Source organism: Dipodomys merriami, unplaced genomic scaffold (genome assembly GCF_024711535.1).
Source record: "Dipodomys merriami isolate MVZ:Mamm:240054 unplaced genomic scaffold, mDipMer1.0.p SCAF_94, whole genome shotgun sequence".
In the NCBI taxonomy this organism is placed as follows: Eukaryota; Metazoa; Chordata; class Mammalia; order Rodentia; family Heteromyidae; genus Dipodomys; species Dipodomys merriami.
The window spans coordinates 1,933,272-1,958,889 of NW_027206557.1; the positions used below are offsets into that span (position 1 = coordinate 1,933,272).

General features: G+C 37.7%; 1 protein-coding gene across 1 annotated transcript in view; it reads right to left on the bottom strand.

The window, feature by feature from the left end:
• Window positions 1-25,618, bottom strand: part of Septin7 (septin 7) — a 41,812-nt gene that overhangs the window by 14,359 nt on the left and 1,835 nt on the right. The window contains exons 3-6 of the mRNA XM_070014236.1: window positions 17,291-17,397; window positions 11,257-11,357; window positions 10,250-10,384; window positions 4,698-4,815 (exon numbers count right to left, since the gene is read on the bottom strand). Of these exons, the coding sequence (XP_069870337.1) occupies window positions 4,698-4,815; window positions 10,250-10,384; window positions 11,257-11,357; window positions 17,291-17,397 (461 nt within the window). The remainder of the gene's footprint in view (window positions 1-4,697; window positions 4,816-10,249; window positions 10,385-11,256; window positions 11,358-17,290; window positions 17,398-25,618) is intronic.

Sequence of the window (25,618 nt, forward strand, 5' to 3'; positions counted from 1 at the left end):
CTCTAAAGGAAGAAAATCTGGCAGAAATAGATGCATTTTTAGAGAAATACAAGTTGCCCAAACTGAGCAAAGAAGAAATTAACCAATTAAATAAGCCAATATCCTATAACGAGATACAGAAAGCTATCAAAAGTCTTCCAACAAAAAAAAAGCCCAGGACCAGATGGATTCACAGCAGAATTCTATAAGACCTTTAAACAAGAACTAATACCCATACTCCTCAAGCTCTTCAGAGAAACAGAGAAGGAGGGAGCTATCCCAAACTCATTCTACGAAGCCAATATTACACTCATCCCCAAACCAGGCAAAGACCCAACCAAAAAAGGAGAATTACAGGCCAATTTCCTTGATGAACAAAGATGCAAAGATCCTTAACAAGATTCTAGCTAACAGAATCCAGAAACACATAAAAAAATTATACACTATGACCAGGTAGGCTTCATCCCAGAGACGCAGGGATGGTTTAACATGCAGGGATGGTTTAACATACGTAAGTCAATAAATGTAATCCAACACATCAACAGAGCCAAGGTCAAGAATCACATGATTATCGCCACAGATGCAGAAAAGGCCTTTGATAAAATTCAACATTCATTCATGCTAAAAGCTCTGGAGAAAATAGGAATAGAAGGAACATTTCTAAAAACAATAAAAGCCATTTATGACAGACCAATAGCCAATATTATACTTAATGGGGAAAAGCTACAACCAATTCTCCTAAAATCAGGAACAAGGCAAGGATGCCCACTGTCTCTACTCCTCTTCAATATAGTCCTGGAACCCTTAGCCAGGGCAATAAGGCAAGAAAAAGACATTAAAGGGATCCGCATAGGGAAAGAAGAAGTTAAACTATCCCTTTTTGCAGACGACATGATACTATACCTTCACGATCCCAAAAACTCCATCCCCAAACTCTTAGAAATCATAAATCACTTCGGCAAAATAGCAGGATACAAAATAAACCCACAAAAATCAGTTGCCTTCCTGTACACTGACAATGTACAAGAAGAAAGGGAAATAAAGGGAGCAACCCCATTCACAATAACCTCCCAAAAAATAAAATATTTAGGAATTAACCTAACCTAAGATGCAAAAGAACTATTTAATGAAAACTATAAAAAGTTAAAGAAAGAAATTGCAGAAGACACTAGGAAATGGAAAGACCTCCCATGCTCTTGGATAGGCCGACTTAATATAGTAAAGATGGTAATACTTCCAAAACTAATATACAAATTCAATGCAATTCCTATTAAAATCCCAATAACGTACATCACTGAAATACAGAAAACAGTCCAAAAATTCATATGGAACAACAAAAGATCTAGAATAGCCAAAACAATTCTAGGGGATAAAGACAATATGGGAGGGCTATCCATGCCGAACTTCAAACTCTACTACAGAGCTATGATAACAAAGACAGCATAGTACTGGCACAAAAACAGACCCGAAGACCAATGGAACAGAACAGAAGATCCAGAAATAAATCCACAGGCCTACAGCCAGCTGATATTCGACAAAGGAGCCAAAGACATACAATGGAAGAAACACAGCCTCTTCAACCACTGGTGCTGGGAAAACTGGGCGGCCACATGCAGAAAACTAAAAGTAGACCCCAGCCTATCACCATGCACCAACATCAACTCAAAATGGATTAAAGACCTTAACATTAAACCTGAATCTCTGAAACTACTGCAGGACAGAGTAGGAGAAACACTTGAACTAATAGGCACAGGAAGGAACTTCCTGAACAGAGTCCCAGGGTCACAACAAGTTGGAGAGAGACTCGACAAAAGGGACTACCTTAAAATAAAAAGCTTCTGCATAGCTAAATCTATCACAACCAACCAATTGGGAAAAAATATTTACCAGCAATATATCAGACAAGGGGTTAACATCCTGTATATACAGGGAACTCAAGAAACTAATCCCTCCCAAACCTAACAAACCAATTACTAAATGGGCAAGGGAACTAAAGAGGGACTTCTCAAATGAAGAAATAAAAATGGCAAAGAAACACATGAGGAAATGTTCATCATCCCTGGTGGTGAAGGAAATGCAAATAAAGACAACCCTGAGATACCACCTTACCCCAGTCAGAATGTCCCACATCCACAAATCAGCCAACGACAAATGCTAGAGGGGATGTGAAGAAAGAGGAACCCTATTACACTGCTGTGGGAATGTACACTTATACAACCACTTTGGAAAGCAGTCTGGAGGGTCCTTAGAAAGCTAAAGATTGACCTCCCTTATGACCCAGTCATACCACTTCTAGGCATCTACCCTGAACAACAGGAACCAATATAAAAGGACACGTGCACCTCCATGTTTATTGCAGCACAGTTCACAATAGCTAGGATATGGAACAGCCCAGATGCCCCACCACAGATGAATGGATCCAAAAATTGTGGTTATCTATACACAATGGAATATTATGCAGCCATTAGAAATGACAAAATAATGGCATTTCAGGGAAATGGATGGAGCTAGAAGGAATCATGTTGAGCAAGGTAAGCAAGAGCGAAGAGACAAATGGTACATGGTCTCCCTGATAAGTGGATGCTAAATCCAAAATGTTAGGTGATACGACAAAACTAACAGGACTTAAGAAACAAAGAAGTCCCACTCATCTGGTCGAACCACTACTAAATATCCCCATGCTGCTGATCACATGTATGGTGTATAACATGTGAACACCGTTATATGTTAAAACTGTGAAAGACAATTTGCTCCAGGAAAGTTAGGATGAACTTGTGACTTTAAATGAGCATCATTATTCCACAATACTGTGAAATTCCGGAAATTATGTAATCACTTAATCACAATCAAAAAAAAAAAAAAAGAACCTCAGGGAAGGTAGGGAGGGAGGGGATGGTAGGGGGAAAACAATGGAGGGGGTAACAATGTTCAATAGGAAGTGTACTCATTACCTCACTCATCTAACTGTAACCCTCTGTATAGTATCTTTACAATTAAAAAAAAAAAAACAAACTCAGGAACAGTACGCAGGTCCAGAGTTCAAGGGCCGAGGACCAACTCACACAAAACCAATCATCATCTAAACTAAAGAACTATGCCAAAGATCTTGTTTTTAAACTACAACGCTGATTTATAAGTACCAAGACCCAATTACGTCAGAAGTGTCCATCATATGGTTATCAGCCCAAAAGAGTTCTAAAGTTAACATTCCAGAAAGGATTTATACAGGGAGTTTTCAATATAATGGCTTTAAGTCACTTATCTGCAATGACTACGATTCTTTCTCTGGACACAGCTTACCAAACTGTCTTACTCAGCTAAACTAATAGGGCTTTCAAACTCACCTACAACTTTTAGTAGAAGGTGGGAGGGTAAGCAAAACTAAGCACAACCCTGGAGAAGATGTTATGCTGTGATCAGACATCCTTATGTGTACAAGTGCATATACACAATTACCGAGGCGAGGAACAGAGGTAAGACTGGACATATACAAAGATGAAACAAAAAAACACACTCTAGAAATTAAGCTCAATAGTAAGAAGAAAGAAAATCAAAGGAGATATCTTACTAATGACATCAGAAAATACCTAGTTCAATTTAAACTATCTTGTCCAAAATCACTCCAAATTCCAAAGGGAATAAAGACATTCAAATAATAGCCAACTCTACATAATACAGAATGCTAATAAATCCTAGCAATAGCTTCCTGCCTATACTTGTATTTTGGTGCTGCTTTCATGGCAGGGGTCCAAGCCCAAGTAAAGCGGCCATAAACAAATGACTACTACATAGAACTTAACAGAAGTAGGTAAGGCATGGATGCCCTGGCCTGTAACCCCAGCACTCAGAGAGTAAGGCAGGAAGATGGTGCACTGAAATACCTGCGATACCCAGCAAGACTTGTTACAAATAAGTGAATGGACAGAATTAAACAGAAAATCACTACAAGGAAAAACCAGGATCACATCTCTTTCACAATTGGAACATAGACACACATGGAAAAAACAGAAATAAATGTCAGGTAACCAATATTTAAGCAATAAAATCAAAGAAACAACAGTTCAAATAACAGTAGCTCTTTGTATATTAAAACATGAAGGTACATTTTTAAATGATATGGGGCTAAAGTCCCATCTTCATCTATATAACCAACTAGCATGGATAAGGCCCATCAACTCATTTTGAACAAGTTAGCTGGATAATTATGTTAGGCATATGAAGAACCATTACTCTAAGTATACAAAAACAGGTAAGGGCCAGAAGTGTAGTTCTGAAGCTCAAGAAAACCAAAAGAGATAGGGCTGGGAAGGGAGGTATGTTACTATAAAAATGAAAGGGAAGGCTGGGAATGTAGCTTAGTGGTAGAATACTTGTCTAGCATGCATGAAGCCCTGGGTTCAATTCTTCAGTACCACATAAACAGAAAAAGCCAGAAATGGTTCTGTGGCTCAAGTGGTACAGGGCTAGCCTTGAGCAAAAGCAGCTTAGGGACAGTGCCCAGACCCTGAATTCAAGCCCCAGGTCTGGCAAAAAAAAAAAAAGATGGGATCTTCAAGGAAAAACTTAAGACAGATTATTTTTAATAATTATTTGCAAAAACAAACAACAATTCAGTAGAGTGGAGACAACTGTATTACAACACACTATACTAAGAACATTAAAAAGCTGCAAATTATGTGAATGTAAGAGCAACCCAGGAGTCAAATCATTCTGCTCACCTGTTTTTTAAATTGCTGGCATTCCTCTGGTGTGAGTGTATCTGCTTTGGCAATTAATGGGATGATATTCACTTTTTCATGCAAACGTTTCATAAACTCAATGTCCAATGGTTTAAGTCTGAAATACATAGTATTTAATATGACTGAAACTGGTCAGTTTGGGGGAACAGATTATTCACATCCCAATGATCAATTTAGTACAATGAACTCCTTTACTTACTTATAAGAAACACTCTCTGTGAAGATGTATTAGGCCAGTCAACAGTTAAGTAGAACAAGACTTCAAGAAGCATTGGAGTGGCTAAGAAGGCATTTTGCTTCCCGCCCTTGAAACACCCTGGTCATAGGATTTTGACCCTAAAGAGGAATTGGAAAAACCAGAAAGGCTCCTAATAGAATTTCCTACAATCAGCTCTGTATTACTCAAACTTTGCAAAGTTTTGGGTTTTTTTTTTAAATGAAAAATAGTAGTCCTGTTCAAATCCAAGATGCTCTCAAGAGTATCAACTTGCCTCTCTGTCCATTACAATTTGGCTGGCTACCACCCCTTAGCCTCTGTGCTTTCAAGGTTACAGTGGCATTTACCATCACTACTTTGCCCATTATGTATTCCTGACACTACTCCTCAAAATTCTCCTAGAATTCTCACAGAACCTCATCTCTGAACCTCATCTCTCAGGAACTCGTTACAAAGTGAGTCCCTTTAGAGGTACATAATTCAGAATTCTTAGTTCCTCTTTTTTTTTGGGGGGGGGGGTCCTTCCGGTCGTGAGCCTGAACTCTGGGCCTGGGCGCTGTTCCTCAGCTCTTCAGCTCAAGGCTAGCGTTCTACCACTTGAGCCCAGCGCCACTTCCGGCTTTTTTCTTTCTGCTTATGTGGTGCTGAGGAATCGAACCCAGGGCCTCTGGCATGCAAGGCAAGCGCTCTACCACTGAGCCACCTTCCCAGTCCCTCTTCTCTTTTTACTACATTTTTTACAATTATGATTATTATCCCTACAAAAGATTTCAATTATCCCCTGTGGGCGAAGTACTTCCAAATCTTACTCTGAAGATCCAGACACTGTTTACTAGTGGACATACAATTAGAATATCCCATGGACTCCTGATCTGAATCTCTATGTTCTCCTTGTCTCTATGCTTCCTATCTCAGCGAATGATAGATACTACAATCTGAGTGGATAATCTTGAAACTTGGAATTCCCCATTCCTTTACTCCTCACATCTGATTCATCAATACTGACTTGAAACACACACACACACACACACACACACACACACACACACACACACACACACACACACACACACACACACACACACACACACACACACACACACCCTCCCTCCCTCCCTCCCTCCCTCCCTCCCTCCCTCCCTCCCTCCCTCCCTTAGGCAACCAAGACACTGAGAATGGACAACATGAGCCTTTCTGGTTTCCCTCCAAATCATCTGTACTGCAGCCTGACTGAAAACCTCAATAAAGGCCAGATTCCTTAGCTAGTTGATTACAAGGTAATGAGGACAAAAGATTCTCTGGCTGCCTCATTTCTTACTCTCTGTCCCTTTTGTTTAAAAAAAATCACCTCCTCCTTCTACTGTGCCAGGCTATTTTTTAAACATCTCATAATTCCTTGAAAGTGCCGTACTTGAACTTCTGGCCACAGACTGCTACCTCTGCCTGGAACATTCTCCATTCTATTTCGCTTGCCAAATTCCTATTCATCCTTTTAGGCTTGGTTTATAGTCCAATTACCTCTGGGATCCTTCTTCTAGCCTTACCTACCACTAGGCATCCAAGTGGTCCATACCTGATGTATGTATAGTAACTGCCTGCATATTCATTTTCTCATGCTATCACTGTTAAGAACCTCTAAAGTGGGGCTTGTGCTCATTCATTTGTGTTCTTAGCCCCTACCACTGAACACTTCTGAAAGGGCTCAAATACTTGGTGACCAAAATAAAAAAAAGACTGCTATGAATTTCTCTATGCTCATAAGAAACTGAAAGAGCAATGTCTTCATATGTAGACTATACCGTAAACTAAAAATTAATGTTCCACAAGAACAAATGAAGATAATGAAAACATTCTGCACAGAAATATCACCCCAAAGTGGTATTCCTTAACTTGATTAAAAATAAAGTAAGAAAAATAGAATAAAGTTTCGAGGCATGGTAGCTCATGTTTGGAATCCTGACACTTGAGAGGTGGAGGCAAAATTCCCTGTACAAGGTCAGTGAGGGTTTCATAGGAAGTTCCAGGTTGGCCTATGCTGCACCATGAGAGCCTGTCTCAAAAAGCTAGCTACCTAACTATGTAGATTACTAAACGTATAAAAGTAACAAAGGAGGAGCCAAAGAACACCTCGGTTTAGAAATTAAACAGTAAGAGAAAAAGTAAAATCTTGTCAACTTCCAAGAAACTCTTTTGCTCTTCTAAATTACTATACAAATTTAAGAAGCTTACAAAATGTCAACAGCAGAAAACATTTAGTTCACGTTGATTATACTGGTTTCTACTTATAGAGATTTGTCTTTTCAACAACAAATTCAGTTTTAAGTATTGTATTAAATTATAGAATAACCTTTTCAAAAATTTTAGAAGACAAACCCACTATCAAAAGAAAAGAGAACTGGACCACTAAGCCTATAGCAAAACAAATGACTACAGGACAAATGACAAGTATCTATATGTATGGAAAAAACCTGTACAAATGTTACACTTTTTAAATGGCAATTGATTTCAAAAGGAAAAATGGTATTTAAGTTCTAAGTTGGGTTGCTTAACAGTATCTACCAAATAATGAACAAGGCAAATAAAGCAATAATGGCTGAAAGAATCATTCTCCTCACACCCAGAAATGACAGTTGGTGTGGGTGAAGGCACTGGGCCAACAGATTATTACTTTAAAAACAGGTTTCTTTTACAAAGGGAATCTAAGGTCTTCTGAACAAGACAGAAAGGCCCTAATCCATTAGAATGCATGCAATTTCAGTCTGCAGTGAGCAAAGTATTTGAACTCTCAAAAATATTTCCGCTAAAAAACTTAAGCACATTTTCACACATAGGAAATAAATGTAAACTACCATCTCTTGTAACAAGAATTGGATCCAACTTACTGCATCTCATTTGAATTATATGAAATGTTTTTTTTCTTAAAAAGAAAAAACAATCTTATTTCTCATACAATTTTAAGAAATAAAATTTCTCCCAGGGGAACAGAAGAAATATGATTTCATGAGAATTATTTAAACTTGGAGAAAACCCAAAAGATCTAAAATAATAAAACTGGTTATAAACTGACTAATTTCTACTGAATTACTGCAGATTAAAATTTCACTGGGCTGATTTCCAGGAAAAAGTCCTACTAAGTCAAACCATAACAATGAAAAATAGAAATTCAGGACAGGAGGCATGGGTGAAGTGGTAGTGTACTTGCCTAGCAAATGTGAAGCCTTGAGTTCAAATTCAGTCCTGTCCCCCCAAATGCAATATAAATTTAAACAGACATCAGCAGGTACTCCTAAAAGGTGATTAATCTTTTTGAGCCACTTAAGTAGCTGATTCAGTAAAGTGATACAAATATATAAATGGAACAATGCAAAGTATTGGGCACAGAAAAACATTTTCACCACTTCAAACTAAGAGGGTAAAAACGGTAAGCATATAATTAAGGCTCTCTGCTCCACCATGAATGAAAATAGAATCATACTATCTAGCAAAAAATGCAGCAAGGAAAACCAAAAATAAAGGAGAAAGGAGGGCTTCTAGGGGACAAGTTTCATTATCTAAAGTATCTTGGGTTTTGAATAGCAGAACTTTTTTTTTTTTTTTTGGGGGGGGGGTTCAGTTGTGGGCCTGCTCTGGGCCTGGGCACTGTCCCTCAGCTCTTCAGCTCAAGGCTAGTGCTCTACCACTTGAGCCACAGTGCCACTTCTGGCTTTTTTTTTTTCTGCTTATATGAGGAATCAAACCAAGGGCCTCATACATGCAAGGCAAGTGCTCTACCACTGAGCCACCTCCCCAGCCCCTGCAGAACTATTTTAATGTCACAGCATTCTTTAGTTCCTTTTAGTGATGCAATAGCAGAATTACAATACATTATGCTCACGCATTTTCTCAAAGAAACTAATCAAAGTGGAAGAATTACAAATATCTGCAAGCTGGACGCTGGTGGCTCATGCATATAATCCCAGATTCTCAGGAAGCTGAGATCTGAGGATCGAGGTTCAAAGCTGGCATGGACAGGAATATCTGTGAGATACATATCTCCAATTAACCACCAGAAAACCAGAAGTGGTGCTGTGGCTCAAGTGGTAGAATGCTAGCCTTGGGCTGAAGAGCTGAGGGACAGCATCCAGGCCCAGAGTTTAAGCCCCATGACACACAGCTACTCAAAATGATAGAAAAGTAAAAAGAATTTTTTTAAAAAGAGTGCTATCAGGCAAGGTGGTTCTGCCCTATAATCCCAGCTATTTGGGTTCAAGAGGCTGGAGAAAAGTTAGTGAGACCTCACTGCAATGAACAGATCAGGTAGCATGCATCTAAGAGTCTATCTAGCTTCTAGGGAGGCCTTAGGTAGGAGGATGTAGCCTGAGCCAGTTCTGGGCAAAAATGTACAATCTTATCTAAAAAATATTAAAGTAAAAATGGGCTGAGGGTGTGGCTCAAGTGTGTGCAAACTCTGCCTAGCAAGCACAATTCCTTGAGTTCAAATCCCAGTATTTATAAAAAGGAAGAGGATGTGTGGAGAGGTATTTCAGACTAATCACCAATAAGCTGATCACATGAATGTCTACATATTTAGGCTTAAGTTCCTAATGAAAAGAAAACCTAAACAATGTGACTGTAACAGCTAAGGTGAAACAAGCCAAAAAGACTTCCTGAATAAAGAAAATGCACAACAGAACATGGTACTTGAGCTTTTTTTGGTTACTTTCACTCTCAAACCTTTAATAAATAACACCTTTCTTAGAATATGTCTAAACCCAGATATTATAGTTGCCCCTTATTGGGTATATAGTTCAATTAGTGACAAAGTATAATCAAAAGAAAAACTAGTCACAGCCAGGTGCTGGTGGCTCACACCTGTAATCCTAGCTACTCAGGAACCTAAGTTCGGAGGATCACGGTTCAAAGCCACTCTGGGCAGGAAAGTCCATGAGACTCTTATCTCCAATAAACCACTAGAAAACCAGAAGTGGCGCTGTGGCTCAAGTGGTAGAGTGCTTGCCTTGAACTGAAGAGCTGATGGATAGCGTCCAGGCCTAGAGTTCAAGACTCACGACTGACAAAAAAGAAAAAGAAAACCTAGTCAACTCTAAGCCCTCAAACCATGGTGGAGTCTTTCATATGCTTGAGCAACTAAGGACTGAAACTGTTGCTGGCTTACTACAGGCCTTAAAGGTTTGCTAAACCATTTCTACATAGAATTTGGTACTCTATCATTGGTGTATGTGGTACATAGACATAAGGATTCTAAATGTGTACATACAGGTGAGTAATATTAACCCACAAAACAAAACAGCAGTGGTGGCATCAGGGCACTGACCCATGTCCTGAGGGAGCGATGAAGTACAGGCAGCACTGCACCCTGTTATCAGGCATCTGACGCCTGTTCACCCGGGATTCCGCATTTAGATAATCCTCAAATTTACTATCAATGTAGTCGATAACAGGCTGCCAGCTACAAAACCAAGAGAAATACAACAATTAAACTGTAATTCTACAAATAAACAACTGATGACAATTAGAGAACATTGCTAATATTCAGTTATCATAACAAATACTAATACTTAAATGCTTTAATTAGGTAAAAACAGTAAGTGGGAAAATAGGTGTAAAAAAAGTATGTTAATGGAAGTCTCATTGTTACAGAACTTTCAAAATCAAAGAAAATGAACTGTTTAATGTCAAACCACAGCTAAGTAACTAGCATATTATTTGTAATTGTAACTATATCAAAGCTAAAATGCTTCTCAATATGAAAACAACTATACTGACAGCTTTAAATTTCAAATGAGATTACTTTCAGCCACACACACACAAAAGTTCTGACTAATTTATTTAGATGTCACAAGAGCTGAAAGAAAATAATCTCAAAAATAATTTACAAATCAAAGAAAAAACACTGTATGTAAAATACTAAGATAATTACACAGGGCTAGAATTTTATGGGTGCTTAATTTACTTGTCTTATGGCAAAACTGAAGGTCTAAATTGGAGGCTTAGAATGTGAAAGACAGTAATTTATACAGATAAAACTGTAGTAAAAAATTTTTAATTCTTTATAAAAAAAAATCAAAATTCTTATATCTAGCAGTGTTGTTTTAGAACCCATCTTAATAATTTTACAACAAGCCCATTATATTAAAAGTAAAAAAAGCATCAAATAAATTTGTAAAGCAACATTTTCCAAAGGTGATATGTAAACCTAAATCATATCACTTAAAAGTTCAATGCTCTTTGCTAGGATAAGAACTTCAAAATGTTCAACAGAGAAAGTATACCCACCCCAGTCAAATGTCCCAGAAAACAATAAGGACAAATTCTTCTTACCAATTACTATTATCCACTGCATCGCCAAAGCCTGGAGTATCAACTATTGTGAGCAACAACTGAACACCACCTTCCTTGATTAAAACTTTGGATTGCTCCACCTGTAACATTTATTGGAGCAGATGTTAATTATATATTACAACAGTGATTTCCTAAAAAGGACAAGAAGCAGGACACACAAGTTTATAAAAACCAGTTTGGAAGCTGTTTGCAAGTTAAATTACTCATGCCTACATTTTCTTTAGACTCAATCAATGACCATGGACACTGCAGAAAAAGCACCTATGTAAATGGTCTACCAAACTCCCAGCAAATGCCTTCTGGTATAAAGAAAGAAAGGGAAACTGATAAAGTAGCAGTAGTTGCTAAAGCCATATAACTATATACACATCTAACAATACAAAAAAAGAATTTGAACCATTTAGTAATTTTATGAAGTTCAAATGTGATTAATCAGACAAGCAAATCTAATCTACCATTTACAATTTCACTCAAGACTATCTCCACCTAGTCTTTGTACAAACTAAGTACTCAATTGACCTTATATTATCATTCCCAGATTTTTCTCAGTCTGGCCTTAGTTATATTTATGTTACAACTAATATCCTACTCTTTTTTCAAATGTGATAGTCTGCCTTTCTGGACAATGCTATCAAGGAAGGGCCAAACAATGCTGGGGGCAGGAAGTATTCTGCTAGAATGAAATCCTACAGATGAACCTTTTTTTTGTTGGTGGTGGGACTTGAACCCAGGGCCTGGATGCTGTTCTTCAGCTTTTTTACTAAAGGCTAATGCTCTACCACTTTAAGCCACAGCTCCACTTTTGGTTTTTGAGTGGTTAGTTGGAGATAAGAGTCTCAATGGGGGGGGGGGGGGGGGGGACAGGCTGGCTGGCAGGCAAGGCGGCTCAGTGGTAGAGTTCTTGCCTTGCATGAATGAGGCCCTGGGTTCAATTCCTCAGCACCACATAAACAGAAAAAAAGACCAGAAGTGGCACTGTGGCTCAAGTGGTAGCGTGTTAGACTTGAGCTGAAGAGCTTAGGGACAGTACCCAGGATTAGAGTTCAAGCCCCACAACTGACCCCCCCAAAAAAAGTCTCACAGCGACTTTTCTGCCCAGGCTGGCTTTGAACCACGATCCTCAGATCTGAGTAGCTAGGATTATAGGCACGAGCCATCAAAGCCCAGTTGAAAATCTTGTCTTTATAATTCTTAAAAACATTCTGTTTGAAGAGCCTTATACTTAAATGGTATTTGCAGTTCCCAGCCCAATTTCACATTTTGTACAATTCCAAGTATATCACACTTCCTAGGCACATACTGCTGTAAAATACAATCTGTTTTCAGGACCCAGAGAAAACACAAATGCTGATTCAAGCAGAAAAGGAGATAGGATGATTTCCCTAGAAAGAAGCATTTCCCCAGTGTTTATTAAGACTTAAAACCATTAAATGGCATACATCAAAGACTACTACATTTATGGGTAAGAGGTTACTTGTTGGCATGTGAAAAGCCAGCTCCACTGTTTACAGTGACTAATAGGTTGAACAAGAAAAGTGACTGCTGCATAAAAAGGTTTGGTGTACTTTAGAGATTATGGAAATGGAGATACATTTTCACTTCTCTTTGGCATTTCTTACAAATGTTCCAAACAAGGTACATTGAGATTGTTAATCAAGACAGCACTTCCAACACAGTAGAACTGGTCTGCTTCTGTGCTATGCCATATGCAACCACTTGGTCATATGGCTACTTAGCTCTTCAAGTGTTGACTAATACAACTGTTGAGCTGCATGTTTAGTTTCATGTCACTTAACCTCAAATTGACCATGCAGGACTATAGGAATCAAGAACTTTTTAATAAAAGACTATTATTAAGAACAAAATTTATTAGAGAGAAAAAAAACACACCAATGATCTAGACTGGCATGTCTATGGAAAGTTTTCATGTCTTTTAGACAAATAAAAGTCAGCATCTTATTTTTCAAATCAGTGTTCTTCATACTATGTTTATCTACCAAACAGGCATTCTTGGCAATCTTAATATCAAATGTTAAGAGGTACTCATTAGCTATAGATTAATAAAGTATCAATCAATAAACAAGAGTTGTAGTATTCATTAGTGTTTTATATATATATATGTATGTATGTATATATGTATGTATGTATATATATTTTTTATTTATTTATTTATTTTTGGCAGGACCTGGGCTCTGTCCCAAAGCCTCTCTGTGCTCAAGGCTAGAACTCTAACACTTAAGCCACAATGCCACTTCTGGCTTTTTCTGTTTGTGTGGTACTGAGGAATCGAACCCAGGGCTTCATGCATGCTAGGCAAGCACTCTACCACTAACTCACATTCCCAGACCCAGTGTTAGATTATTAAAAAAAAAAATTATTCTGGAATTACCACAATGACCTCCCCTTTACACTATTAGTGTATGCTAATAAAAGACTTTTACAAATGGTGTCCTGAAATGCTGTTTAAGTGTTATTCAACTTTCTAAGCTGGATTTATATATGTATCTATTAGTTTAACAACTAAATGACTTAATGACTTGGCAAGAAAAATGAAGATTTTATGTACTTTAAAGAATCTTTTAATAAAGCTTCTTTTTTACCTCTGGCTTATGAATTCTGTTATCCATACATGGTCAAATAAAAAGAAGTCATATGGAAGAGATCCAGAAAGCCTAACTGTAAACTAATGATATTCACAGAATCCAACTATATCCTATCATCTGGTTTTGCAAGTACCCTCATGGGATCCATGGAAAACAAATTAGTTCAAGTTCAGGAATTTCAAACTTTTCTTAACAAACCTATTCCAAATGGCCACTTTCCCATGCACTTTCCTTAAGCAGGTCACATCAGAATATTTTATGGCATCACTCAGAGTTCTCTAAGATTAAATGCATAACTTAATACCCAAAGAATGAAGCAAGGCATTTCTACTGTTTTTCTGTGGAAAGTAATAAAATTAGTCTATTATATTGTTTATGTATAATTAATTTGCTGAAGTTTCGTATGGATTCCTAGATACTAGGTATACAGGGTAACCCTTTTTTTAGATACTCAGTTTTTCAGTCTGAAGTCAAATGTTCAATGTTTCTTATACAATTTCATAACCTAAAGACTGGTAATTCAAGTAAATTATACTTTTCTTATCTAATATTTATAAGCCATTTATTAGAGTGGATTACAAACCACTATTAAATTTATTCTGAAGAGGTCACAATTTTTTTTTTTACAGTGAAAGCAGGGGTTATACTGTGGGGGAGGGACATACAAACCAACAAAGAAATAATCTTATAAATGCGTTAGAAACAATCTCATGAAAGAAAAAAAAACATTTAAATACGTATCTTAGGGTTCATTTTCCTAACATCACCTTATCTGACCTTTTCTGCTTGACTCATACATATACTAGATATTGTAAATAAGGGAAACCATGGGACCTATGTTTCTTTGGGCTTGGCTTACTTCACTTAATATAATTTTTCCAAGTCTTTCCATTTCCTAACAAATGGAGCAATGTCATTCTTTCTGATGGAGACATAGAATTCCATTGTGTATATATACCACATTTTCTTGATCCATTCATCTACTGAGGGGCATCTGGGTTGGTTCCATATCTTAGCTATAGTAAATAAACATAGTTTTGCAATAAACATAGTTGTGCTGGTAGCTTTAGTGTGGTCTTGTTTGTAAACATTTGGGTAAATGCCCAAAGGTCACAATTTTTTAAATATGCAAAAGAGGTAATTTGTGAGACCACTTGTGTACCAATTTGTAAATCATTGCCTATAAGGGGAGAAGTAGTAAAGAAAAGCCAATCAACTTAGTACAGATCGCACCAGTCTGCCTGGATTTGAATCCTATCCCTGCCAGTTACCAGCTACATGAAACAGGTATATTAACACCTCTTTGCTTCCATTTCCTCATTGGTAAAATAAAGTACTACTACCTACCATATAAAGTTGTAAGATTCAAAAAGCTGATGCACTGAAAGTTCTTACTTGGGAAACAGCTCAAGTGATAGAGCACTTGTCTAGCAAGTGCAAGGACCTGAGTTTAGAACCTACTATCACCCCCACACACAAAGAATATCTGGAAGACACAATAGCAACTCACTGAATGTTTTATTATTATTGTAGAATTTTATGTTCTCTACAGGTTAGAGTAAGAATGCAGAAAATTCCCTTGCCAGAAACAATGACCCATAAAATACTTTTAAATTCAGGACTCTATGCTGTAGAATTAATTTACTTTCCAAGGACTAAATTCCTAAATTAAGGAAACTACAAAAGTTATCTTCTTGATTGGAATTTAAATTTCCAATACTAACTACAAACTAGCCATGCAAGATCAAATTCTTCTTTTTTTGGGGGGGGAAGGGGGGGTTCCGGTCGTGGGGCCTGAACTCTGGGCCTGGGTGCTGTCCCTCAGCTCTTCAGCTCAAGGCTAGCGCTCTGCCACTTGAGCCACGGCGCGACTTCCAGCTTTTTTCTTTTTGCTTATGTGATGCTGAGGAATCGAACCCAGGGCCTCACGCATGCAAGGCAAGCACTCTACCACTGAGCCACCTTCCCAGCCCAACAAGATCAAATTCTTAAGAGCACATTTTTTGGTAAGTAATTTTAAAAGTTTTAAAGTCCTATGAAAGTTACACACACACACACACACACACACACACACACACACACACACACACACACACACACACACACACACACACACACACACACACACACACACACACACACACACACACACACACACACACACACACACACACACACACACACACACACACACACACACACACACACCCCTAAAACAGAGAAATAACCAAATGAAAAGAGATGTTTACATCACAAAATTATTCCTCAGGGACTAGACTGACTGCGTATGGTGGGCAAATATATTTCTGTGCCAAATCTACAGACTGTCCTTTCATCTTGTACACTAGTAATCACTACATGCCTTCCAATGCAGCTGAGCCAATCCCGGCCTCAAATAATGCTGCCCCTCAGAACTACGCACTGTTTATCCTCTCTATGCGTAGGCTGTGCACTTCCCTGGCAGCCCACAAACGCTTTCTTCAATCAATCTTTTGGAGTGGTGATACCAAACAAAAAGACAATTTGAACCAAATGACTAATTTTACGTTTTTTTGGTAGTCATTTAAAATAGGAGCTGGGATTACAGACATGAACCACAACTAGTCCTCTTGTAAACCACCCTCTTTTCAAAAGCTCAATAGCCACATGGAGTTGTAGGCAACTCTGAAAAAAAAAAGTAGAGATCTAGAATACAGAATCTAGAGTACAGAATCTTATACTACATAAAATGTGATCTAGCCATGAGGCACAGTGTATTCTTTGAACTTGTTAGAAAGGCAGAGCTGATCACCCCCATTCCAGACCAAGGATCTGTATTCACAAAGACCGAGAAGCAGTAAATCAGACTACATGTAGCCTGAGAGTGCTGCATACTGGCATTAAACTATCTGTCTCTCTCTGTCTCTGTCTCTCTCTCTGATATATAGATATAGATAGATGGATAGAGATAGATAGATAGATAGATAGATAGATAGATAGATAGATAGATAGATAGATAGATAGATATCTGTCCTACTGCAATGGTGATTGTGCTGCCCAAAATGATAGCTACTTGCCATATGTGACTATTAATGGGTCTGGTGCAACTAATAAACTGCATTTTTTGGCTTGATTGATTTGAACTTAAGATAGTCACATGGCAAGTGGCTATTGTATTGGAACACAACTCTAAAATGTGACTGCATCACAGAGTCATCTCTAGAAGACCCCATCCCACCCAGGAAAACTCTGGAAGGCGCTAATCAAGAATAATCCCTCTAATTATCCATGTTATTGTTTTTAGTTTTATAAAGTTATATTTACCACTTTATTTTGCATCCTACCTCTAGGCAAGGAAATTAAAGGTTCAGCATAAGTTTTGTGTGCTGCATTCCAGTTAAACTGTCAATGAACAACAGTGATATACACACCTGTACAGTCTTTTTTATTCTATGGGAAGGCCCTGGGTACTCTGGAGAATACAAATCTGTGAGAAATAATGAGTTGATTAATGTTGACTTTCCCAGTCCAGATTCACCTAGAAGAAAGAGGGGGAAATCTGTCAAACTGAGGTCATTTTACTCAAGGAATCAACTTTGTTTTGTACAAATACTTTTGTTTTTTGCAAATATTTCTTGATGGGACAAGTGACATCAGAAAATACTACAAAGACTCTGGATTAGAATATTTTTGCCCTCAGTTTCATACCAAGTAAAGTTCACATTTCCAAGGACTTTAAATTACTGCCATCTATGGTCTTTAATAGAAGAATACCCAATAGTATAACCTACACTTTTTAGCAGTAATGTATTCCTTAGAAACCAGTCACAAAAACTGTATACACTGGATTATATTTTGCTGTTTCAGTAAAACAAGTAAACTGATAAATCTTTAATATAGACCATAATGAATAATTAAAGCCAAAAGAAGCATGCAAAGTAGAAATCAAACTTACTGCACCTCAGTTTAAAATTCTAAATCCTCTCTCTCTCTCTCTCTCTCTCTCTCTCTCACACACACACACACACACACACACACACAATACTTTCACACACACACACACACAAAATACTTTCTAACTTACTCACTCATAGGAATCAATTTAAGTATACCTCTCCATAATCCACAACCAAACAACTTTGGTAATTACTTTTTCTATTTTTTCTTTACCTTAATTAATTATAAAGCGGAACTTCACTGAGACATATTCACGCACTTACAATAAATTACAATCAATCTCTGTCCCTCTATTATTCTCCTGCCCTCCCCTGATGCTATTACTTTAATAGATAAAAATGAAAAATATGAGCCGGGAATGTGGTTTAGTGGTAGAGTGCTTGCCTAGCATGCATGAATCCCTGGGTTCGATTCCTCAGTACCACATAAACAGAAAAAGCCAGAAGTAGTACTGTGGCTCAAGTGGTAGAGTGCTAGCCTTGAGCAAAAGCAGCTCAACCTTGAGTTCAAGCCCCCAGTTCTGGCAAAAAAAAAAAAAAGTGAAAAATGTCAGAATAAAGTGAAATAACTTCCCTGACATCACACAGCTAAAAAGTTATAACATCAGTTGGTACCAAGCAGTCAAGTCTCTGGAGTTCATGTTCTGCCACTTTGGTACATATCCTTTCTCATCCTTGCTGTGACTCTATCCCAATATTCCCAAATACATTCCCAGCCTGGCAAACTAGGATGGACTCTATCTGAATGGATATTCTACCAATATCTTTATAACCATCATATTTAACAATTTTATGGTACAACTATAAAAAAGGCACCTTACATGTGTTCCCCTACCTTAATCACTACAAAACTCTATATAAGACTGTTTACTCAATTTTACATATGAGTACACAAAAACTCTCAAGAAGTTAATTTCCCAAGCACAAACACCTCTGTCAAAACACAAAGCTCAACCTGGATGCAACTCTCATGCCCCTACCTTGGTATACTGAACAAATTCTGAGTGGATCCGTTTCTTTCCCAGACCTACTTATTCTTAATACTAAGAACAGGTCTACTACATCTACTGTACCATTACCAAGAGCACCAAATGAGAAAAATAACAAAGCAGTTCCATATTTAGAAGGGGTGGGAGAGAAAACACCTAAGTGCAACAGCTTTTAAATCTCTTCAGGCTGAGTGTTCACTCTCTAACCACAACAAATTCCACATCTATCCTGTATCCAAATTAGAACTTCTTTAAGCAGGTTGAGGAGGAAGAAAAGGAAAATCTCTTTTTGAAAATGTAGTTACAGTTATCTGGTAGCAGAGGTGGTACTATGGTGCTAAGAAAGAACTCAGGGCTGTGCATATGCTGGGCTACATCTCTAGCCCTTCATTTTATTTTGAGGCAGAGTGCTGCTATATAATTCAGGTTAACCTGAACTTACTATGTAGCCCAGGATGACTTTGAACCCAGGATCCTCCTGCCTTCATTTTCTGAGTACTGCAATTACTGCTATAAGCCACTATGCCTGCCTGGCAAAAGTACCTTTTTAACATATAATACTCTTCCATGTAGACAACATTCTGGTTTCCTGAACTTTCTTCTGGGGTTCTGGGGGTGGGACAAGAAGGCACACATTAAGCCCCATCAAATTATATTAATAGACTACTGTGTTGTTTTAATGATTCTTTTAGCACTTACAGAATATATCCTTAAAAAATATGCCTTTTAAAGTTTATTTTCTATATCCAAAGTCACTTTACTCAAATCACTGTGACCAATATGATTGATAAGGAACTCTGAAAAGGCAAACTATTTGTAATGAATATTCATTTCACTTTGATAAGTTATAAAGCACAACACCTGAGATCTAGTGAAATAGTTTGATAACACGACTATTATTCCTCAGAAATTGTTCCTAAGAGGTATCCAAAGATACAGTTAAGTGCATCCCTACTCAATAGGTGGGTACATTCCTTTAGTACCATCACTCTTGATCCAGTTCCATCTCAGACTTTATTCCCCTAAACCCCAAAAGTACATCTCATTTTAAGAAAGTAGTTGGAAAACTAAAGTCCAGGACCAAATGTTAAAGTTGTCTACTAGAGTTTAAAATGTCTTTGAAATTTCTTTTTTTTCTTGGGGGAGGGGAGGGGAAGGGGTGTGGGGGGAGAGGTCCGGTCCTGGGGCCTGAACTCTGGGCCTGGGCGCTGTCCCTCAGCTCTTCAGCTCAAGGTTAGCGCTCTACCACTTGAGCCACAGCACCACTTCCAGCTTTTTTTCTTTTTGCTTATGTGGTGCTGGGGAATCGAATCCAGGGCCTCATACATGCAAGGCAAGAGCTCTACCACTGAGCCACCTTCCCAGCCCCATGTCTGTGAAATTTCTTATCCATCTATTTCCACTACAAACTGGTTTTGTGACCTTAACTCCCATGTCTTATAAATAAAATTCAAGTAACACTGATACCCACAGTATAAGAGCAGCTTTGAAAGATCAGTGATCTTATTAGAAGTATACCTTGGAACCAAGTGTATTGGAGTATTACATGAATTAACAGTGAATGGAGGGAGAGGTGGGAAAAAAAAGAAGACTCCAGCACAATTGTTAAGAATAAAATTTAAAAATGAAGTAGGTAGCCTCATAAGGGGAACAAACATTTACAGCAGGAGGATAGAGTACAAGGGTAAGTTGACAACATGGCACTCAAGGAAAGTGGTTTCAAAATAAATAAAAGAAACACTGTAAGAGCAAGGCCATGCTCAAGTCTGGAAACTGATTTATTAATTTCCACTACAACTTAGTTGAGCAATATTTACTTCCATACCAAAATGTGCTTGCCATATTTGTAAGGCAAAATATAACAGCCTTGTTCTAATACTCTCAACATTTTGTTTTACTTTATAAATATTTTAAGTTTTGGATAATTTATTGGCTGATTCAAATTAATGTCTATTTTACATTTACTGGGACTATGAAATGTACTACACACATACAATACATACATTATTTAACCAATTTCATTTATCTTTCCCCTATATCTAACTTCAAGGCAAAATAACTGAATTTTGTCCTTTTCAAAACAAAATACAATTCAATTTGTGATGTTAAAATGCTTTATGAAAAATTATGAAGTAAGACGGAGTGACATCAGTCTAATTTTTTATCTTTGAGGCTAAAACATAAAAGCTAAGTACATTTTATCATTACTTAAAAATATTAAATTTACAGCCTAAGAATAAAAGTCCCAAAATGTTTTATCCATGACATTTTAAAAAATGTTACAATCATTATTTATTTAAAATTGTTAAGGTAAGCTTCCCTTAGGTCCTGCAGGCTGGGATCCTTTTAGGATCCTGTAAGATTATAAAATCAAAACTTCTGAAAGTAGGAAGTGACACTGTGGCTCAAGTGGCAGAGCTCTAGCCTTGAGTTGTAGAGCTGAGGAACAACACCCAGGCCCAAAGTTCAAGCCCCATGACTGACAAAAAACAAAAACAAAAAAACTTCTGAAAGTTCCTGTAATTAAAGTAATATTTAACTCAAAAAAGCCATGTTTTCCTAATCTACAGATTTTCAAAGACTAGAAAAATATTTGGTGTTTTATAGGTGATCACTAAATTTTTATATATGAAAGAACAGGGAATGCAAATATAAGATATTGTCCCTGTTTTCAAAAGAATTTTAAGCTTGAGGGGCTGGGAAGGTGGCTCAGTGGTAAAGTGCTTGCCTTGCATGCATGAGGCCCTCGGTTCTATTCTTCAGCACCACATAAACAGAAAAAGCCAGATGTGGCGCTGTGGCTCTAGTGGTAGAGCACCAGCCTTGAGCTGAAGAGGTAAGGGACAGTGCCCAGGCTGAGTTCAGGCCCCATGACCAAAAAAAAAAAAAAAAAAAACAATTAAGCTTGAGCTGGGTACCAGTGGCTCACACTGTAATGTAAGTTACATGGGAGAACTGTGGTTCCAACAGCTCAGAATGGTTTACTAGACCACTCACAGACCACAGCTGAGTCTAACAGTAAGTACTGGTCATCTCAAGCAATGTGGGAGGACTGCAGTTCCAGGACAGCCTAACTAGGAAAGTTTAGGGATTCCACCTCCTCAAAGGGAGCTGGAAGTGGTGTGAGCCAGTGATCCCAGAGTCAAGGGAGACTAAGTAGGCAGAGTGTACTGAAGGAGTGTGGGTGGGAAGTGAGACCTTACCTTAAAATAACCCATAAAGGGGATGGGAAGATGGCTCAGTGGTAGAGTGTTTGCCTCCCATGCATGAGGCCCTGGGTTCAATTCCTCATCACCACAAAGCAGAAAAAGCCAGAAATGGCACTGTGGCTCAAGTGGTAGAGTGCTAGCTTTGAGCTGAAGAGCTGAGGGACAGCCCTCAGGCCCAGAGTTCAGGCTCCATGACCCACCAAAAAAAACAAAAAACAAAAAACAAAAAACAAAAAACAAAAACGATGAATCCAGAGCTGGAGGTGTGGATCAAGTAGCACATTATCAGCCTAGCAAGTGTTAGGCCCTGAGTTCTAACGCCACACAGTACCACCAAAACCAAATATATTAAAAACAATCTGTTTTTAATAAAAGAGGTACCCTATGGAAACAAAGATCATGAAAGACACCCAAAAATGAGAGAACTGCTTTGAAAGATAGTATGCCATTTCAGTATACATTTCAGCTTTCTGTAATACCACAGCTAGAAAAGGTCACTTTTACCAACTTTTGTGATTGTATGAAAAAGGCAGAGAATGCTTAAAACCAGTCTTCACCTGGGGAATGGGGACTCCTACAATTCCAGCACTCAGGAGAGGCTGAGGCAGGAGGAGCTTGACTTTCAGGAGATCTTTGGGCTACCTTATAGATTCAAGAGTTTAATCCTTTCAGAATGTCTGGCTGTGCATGACAGAAATGAGGGTGCTTGTGACCAGTGTGGAGGCTTTCTATCTTGTTTATTTTTAATGTTTTTTATTGTGAAAATACTGTACACAGGGGTTACAGTTAAATGAGCAAGATAAAGGAGGAATTTGAGATAGAAGATAGACAATCCTTGATAAGAAGTCTATCTTCTATTTCAAATTCTTCCCCACATTTACTCTGGGTTTTGAAAACAGTTTTAGTCATAATACAAGTATATGACTTCAACGACAATAATGTCTCAAACATTAACTAAGAGAGGTGTTAACTAAAAGGATAGCCAACCTATCCTTCAAAATAAATGACTATTACCTATTACCCTTATCCCTCAGGCCTTAAAATCTCAGAATATCTAAGCACTTTTTGTTTTTTGTTTTTGAGGTATATTTTGAAAAAAAACTTCAAAATTACTTAAAATGTCAATGAAATTATAGTAAAAAAAAGACGATGACACTGAGCAGTATGCATGATTATACCAATATCTGAAGAGAGCCAACAGGAATGGAGCCTAATAAAGCAGGCTTCAAAACAACCAGTTAACCTGGAAGCAGTAAAAACTGAGAAAGAATTTTAAGGGAAAAAATTAGGTAACAATGACAAATAAGAGGTTTTGAAAAAGTGAATGAAACACAAAGGTCAAGAAGTCAAACAGAGAGGTATTTAAAAGTAGACTCTACCCTTCCTTTTACCTAGCTGTAAGTGAAGACAAGATACAACCCATGAGATCCTTCAAGATGGGCTGCCAGGGGAGGGTGCAAGTCTTTGTTTTGTTTTCAGTATGTTTATCTGGTGAAGATTTGATCTATCAAGAACAGACTACAGTTAGATTCTGATTATTTTTAAAGCACTCCACAAATACACAATCTGGGATTTGCTAAAAGACTATCATTCCTCCTTAATATCTATTAAGAGTTTTCTCTGACATGCTAATCCTAAAATACAAGTTAAACAGGTTCTCTAGGAGATGGCTCTACAATTAACTAGAGAGTAAGTTCACTTACTCTAGTTATAGTAATTGAGCACCAGGACTAAGAGCCAAGTAACAATTCTGCTTTGTAGCCAGTAGCAAACATTCCAAACAGCCACTCAGTAACTACCCTCCCCTGTTGGCTGGGTCAAATGGCTTCTACTTGCTACATCTTTCTTACTACCCTCAGATAAAAGTACTCTTTGCCCCACAACCAACAAAAAAAAAAAGTACTCTTTGTACTGCCTAGTTTAAGTAGGTGAACTATATTGGCATGGAAAAAAAATCTAAATATGTGCATCTGTCATGATTTTTTTAAATACATGAGTATGGATATTACAGTATTAACAATAAATGAAACAATGAAATTATCATTAGTGTTATGAATATACTTAATAGAAAGGTAAAAAAAATTCCAATCAGTAATTGAAAACATGTCATTTTGAATGTGGCTATCTGTGTATAAAACCTAATTAACAACTTCATTTTACTTTATTTGACATTGATCTCTGCTCAGCACTGGACAGGATGAAAACCTGTGTATAAACGTTTCTATCAGTTGGTATGCACTTTCAGTGCATATTCTTAGATATCCTAACATCCACTTCCAGAAATCAAACTAGAGAAAAAGAATCAACCTATATTTAAATCAGTAAGAAAGTAACTGGTCATTATGGCTTAAGCCTATTATCCTAGCTACTAGAGTGGAGATTATCAGGAACTGAGGTTTGAAGCTAGCCCAGGCCTTATAAAAGTGAGACTCCATATCAACCAATGACTGGGTAGTGCTATCTTGCCCAGCAACACAGAGAAGCAAAAACAGGAGGGTCACAACCCAGGTCATCACAAGCATATAGCAAGACTCTACCTTGAAAATAACCAATGTAAAAAGGAGCAGGGGTATGAGCTCCTTACAAAATTGCCAAAATAAACTGTACATTTAAAATTTAAATTTAATAAGTTACTGGCTTCAGAATTCACATCTCTCCTACTAGACTAGTAAGATATTACTACCTTAAATCCAAATAGTAACTACTGACTAGATATTAACACCTTACGTCCAAGTAACTACTGTTTACAACATTCTGTAAAATATGTATGACTATAGCATTTGTTAAATAGTAAATAATTTTTATTCACTGTAAGTTTTTAAAAGTACTTCCCAATTTCCATGTAATTTGAGCAGTATCATGAAAAGAACTTCCTTTTTAGAGGCAGTCCCTAAGTAAAGCCCATTGTGTATATTTCCTTCTAAAAATACTATAAACTGTAGTTTACTTTTTTGCCTATTTCTTTAAATTACCAATAATGTTCCTCCACAAATAACAATAAAATTACTAATTTACAACTTTAGTAATACAGTATATATGTAACTCTAATATATAGTATATGTAACTTTAATAATATAGTAGTTATATAGTGTGAGGAAGAGAACAAAGTCGAGCACACATTTATTTTTCTTTTTTTTTTTGGTGTCAGTCCGAGGGTGAACTCAGAGCCAAGGCTCTGTCTCTGAGCTTGTTTTGCTCTACCAGTGGAACCACAGAGCCACTTCCAGCATTCTGTGAGTTTGTTTGTTTGTTTGTTTAGGGTTAGTCGTGGGACCTGAACTGTGGGCCTGGGTGCTGTCCTTCAGCTCCTCAGCTCCAGGCTAGAGCTCTACTACTTGAGCCACAACGCCACTTCCAGCTTTTTCTGCTTGTGTGGTGCTGATGAATCGAACTCAGGGCCTCATGCATACAAGGCAAGCACTCTACCATGGAGCCACCTTCCCAGCCCCCTGAGTAGTTCATTCAAGATAAGCGTCTCATAGAATTTCCTGCCTGGGCTCGCTTCAGTTCCGATCCTCAGATCTCAGTCTCCTGAATTACTAGGATTTACAGACGTGAGCCACCAGTGCCCAGATCAAGCACATTTTTAAATGTCAAGTTTGTAA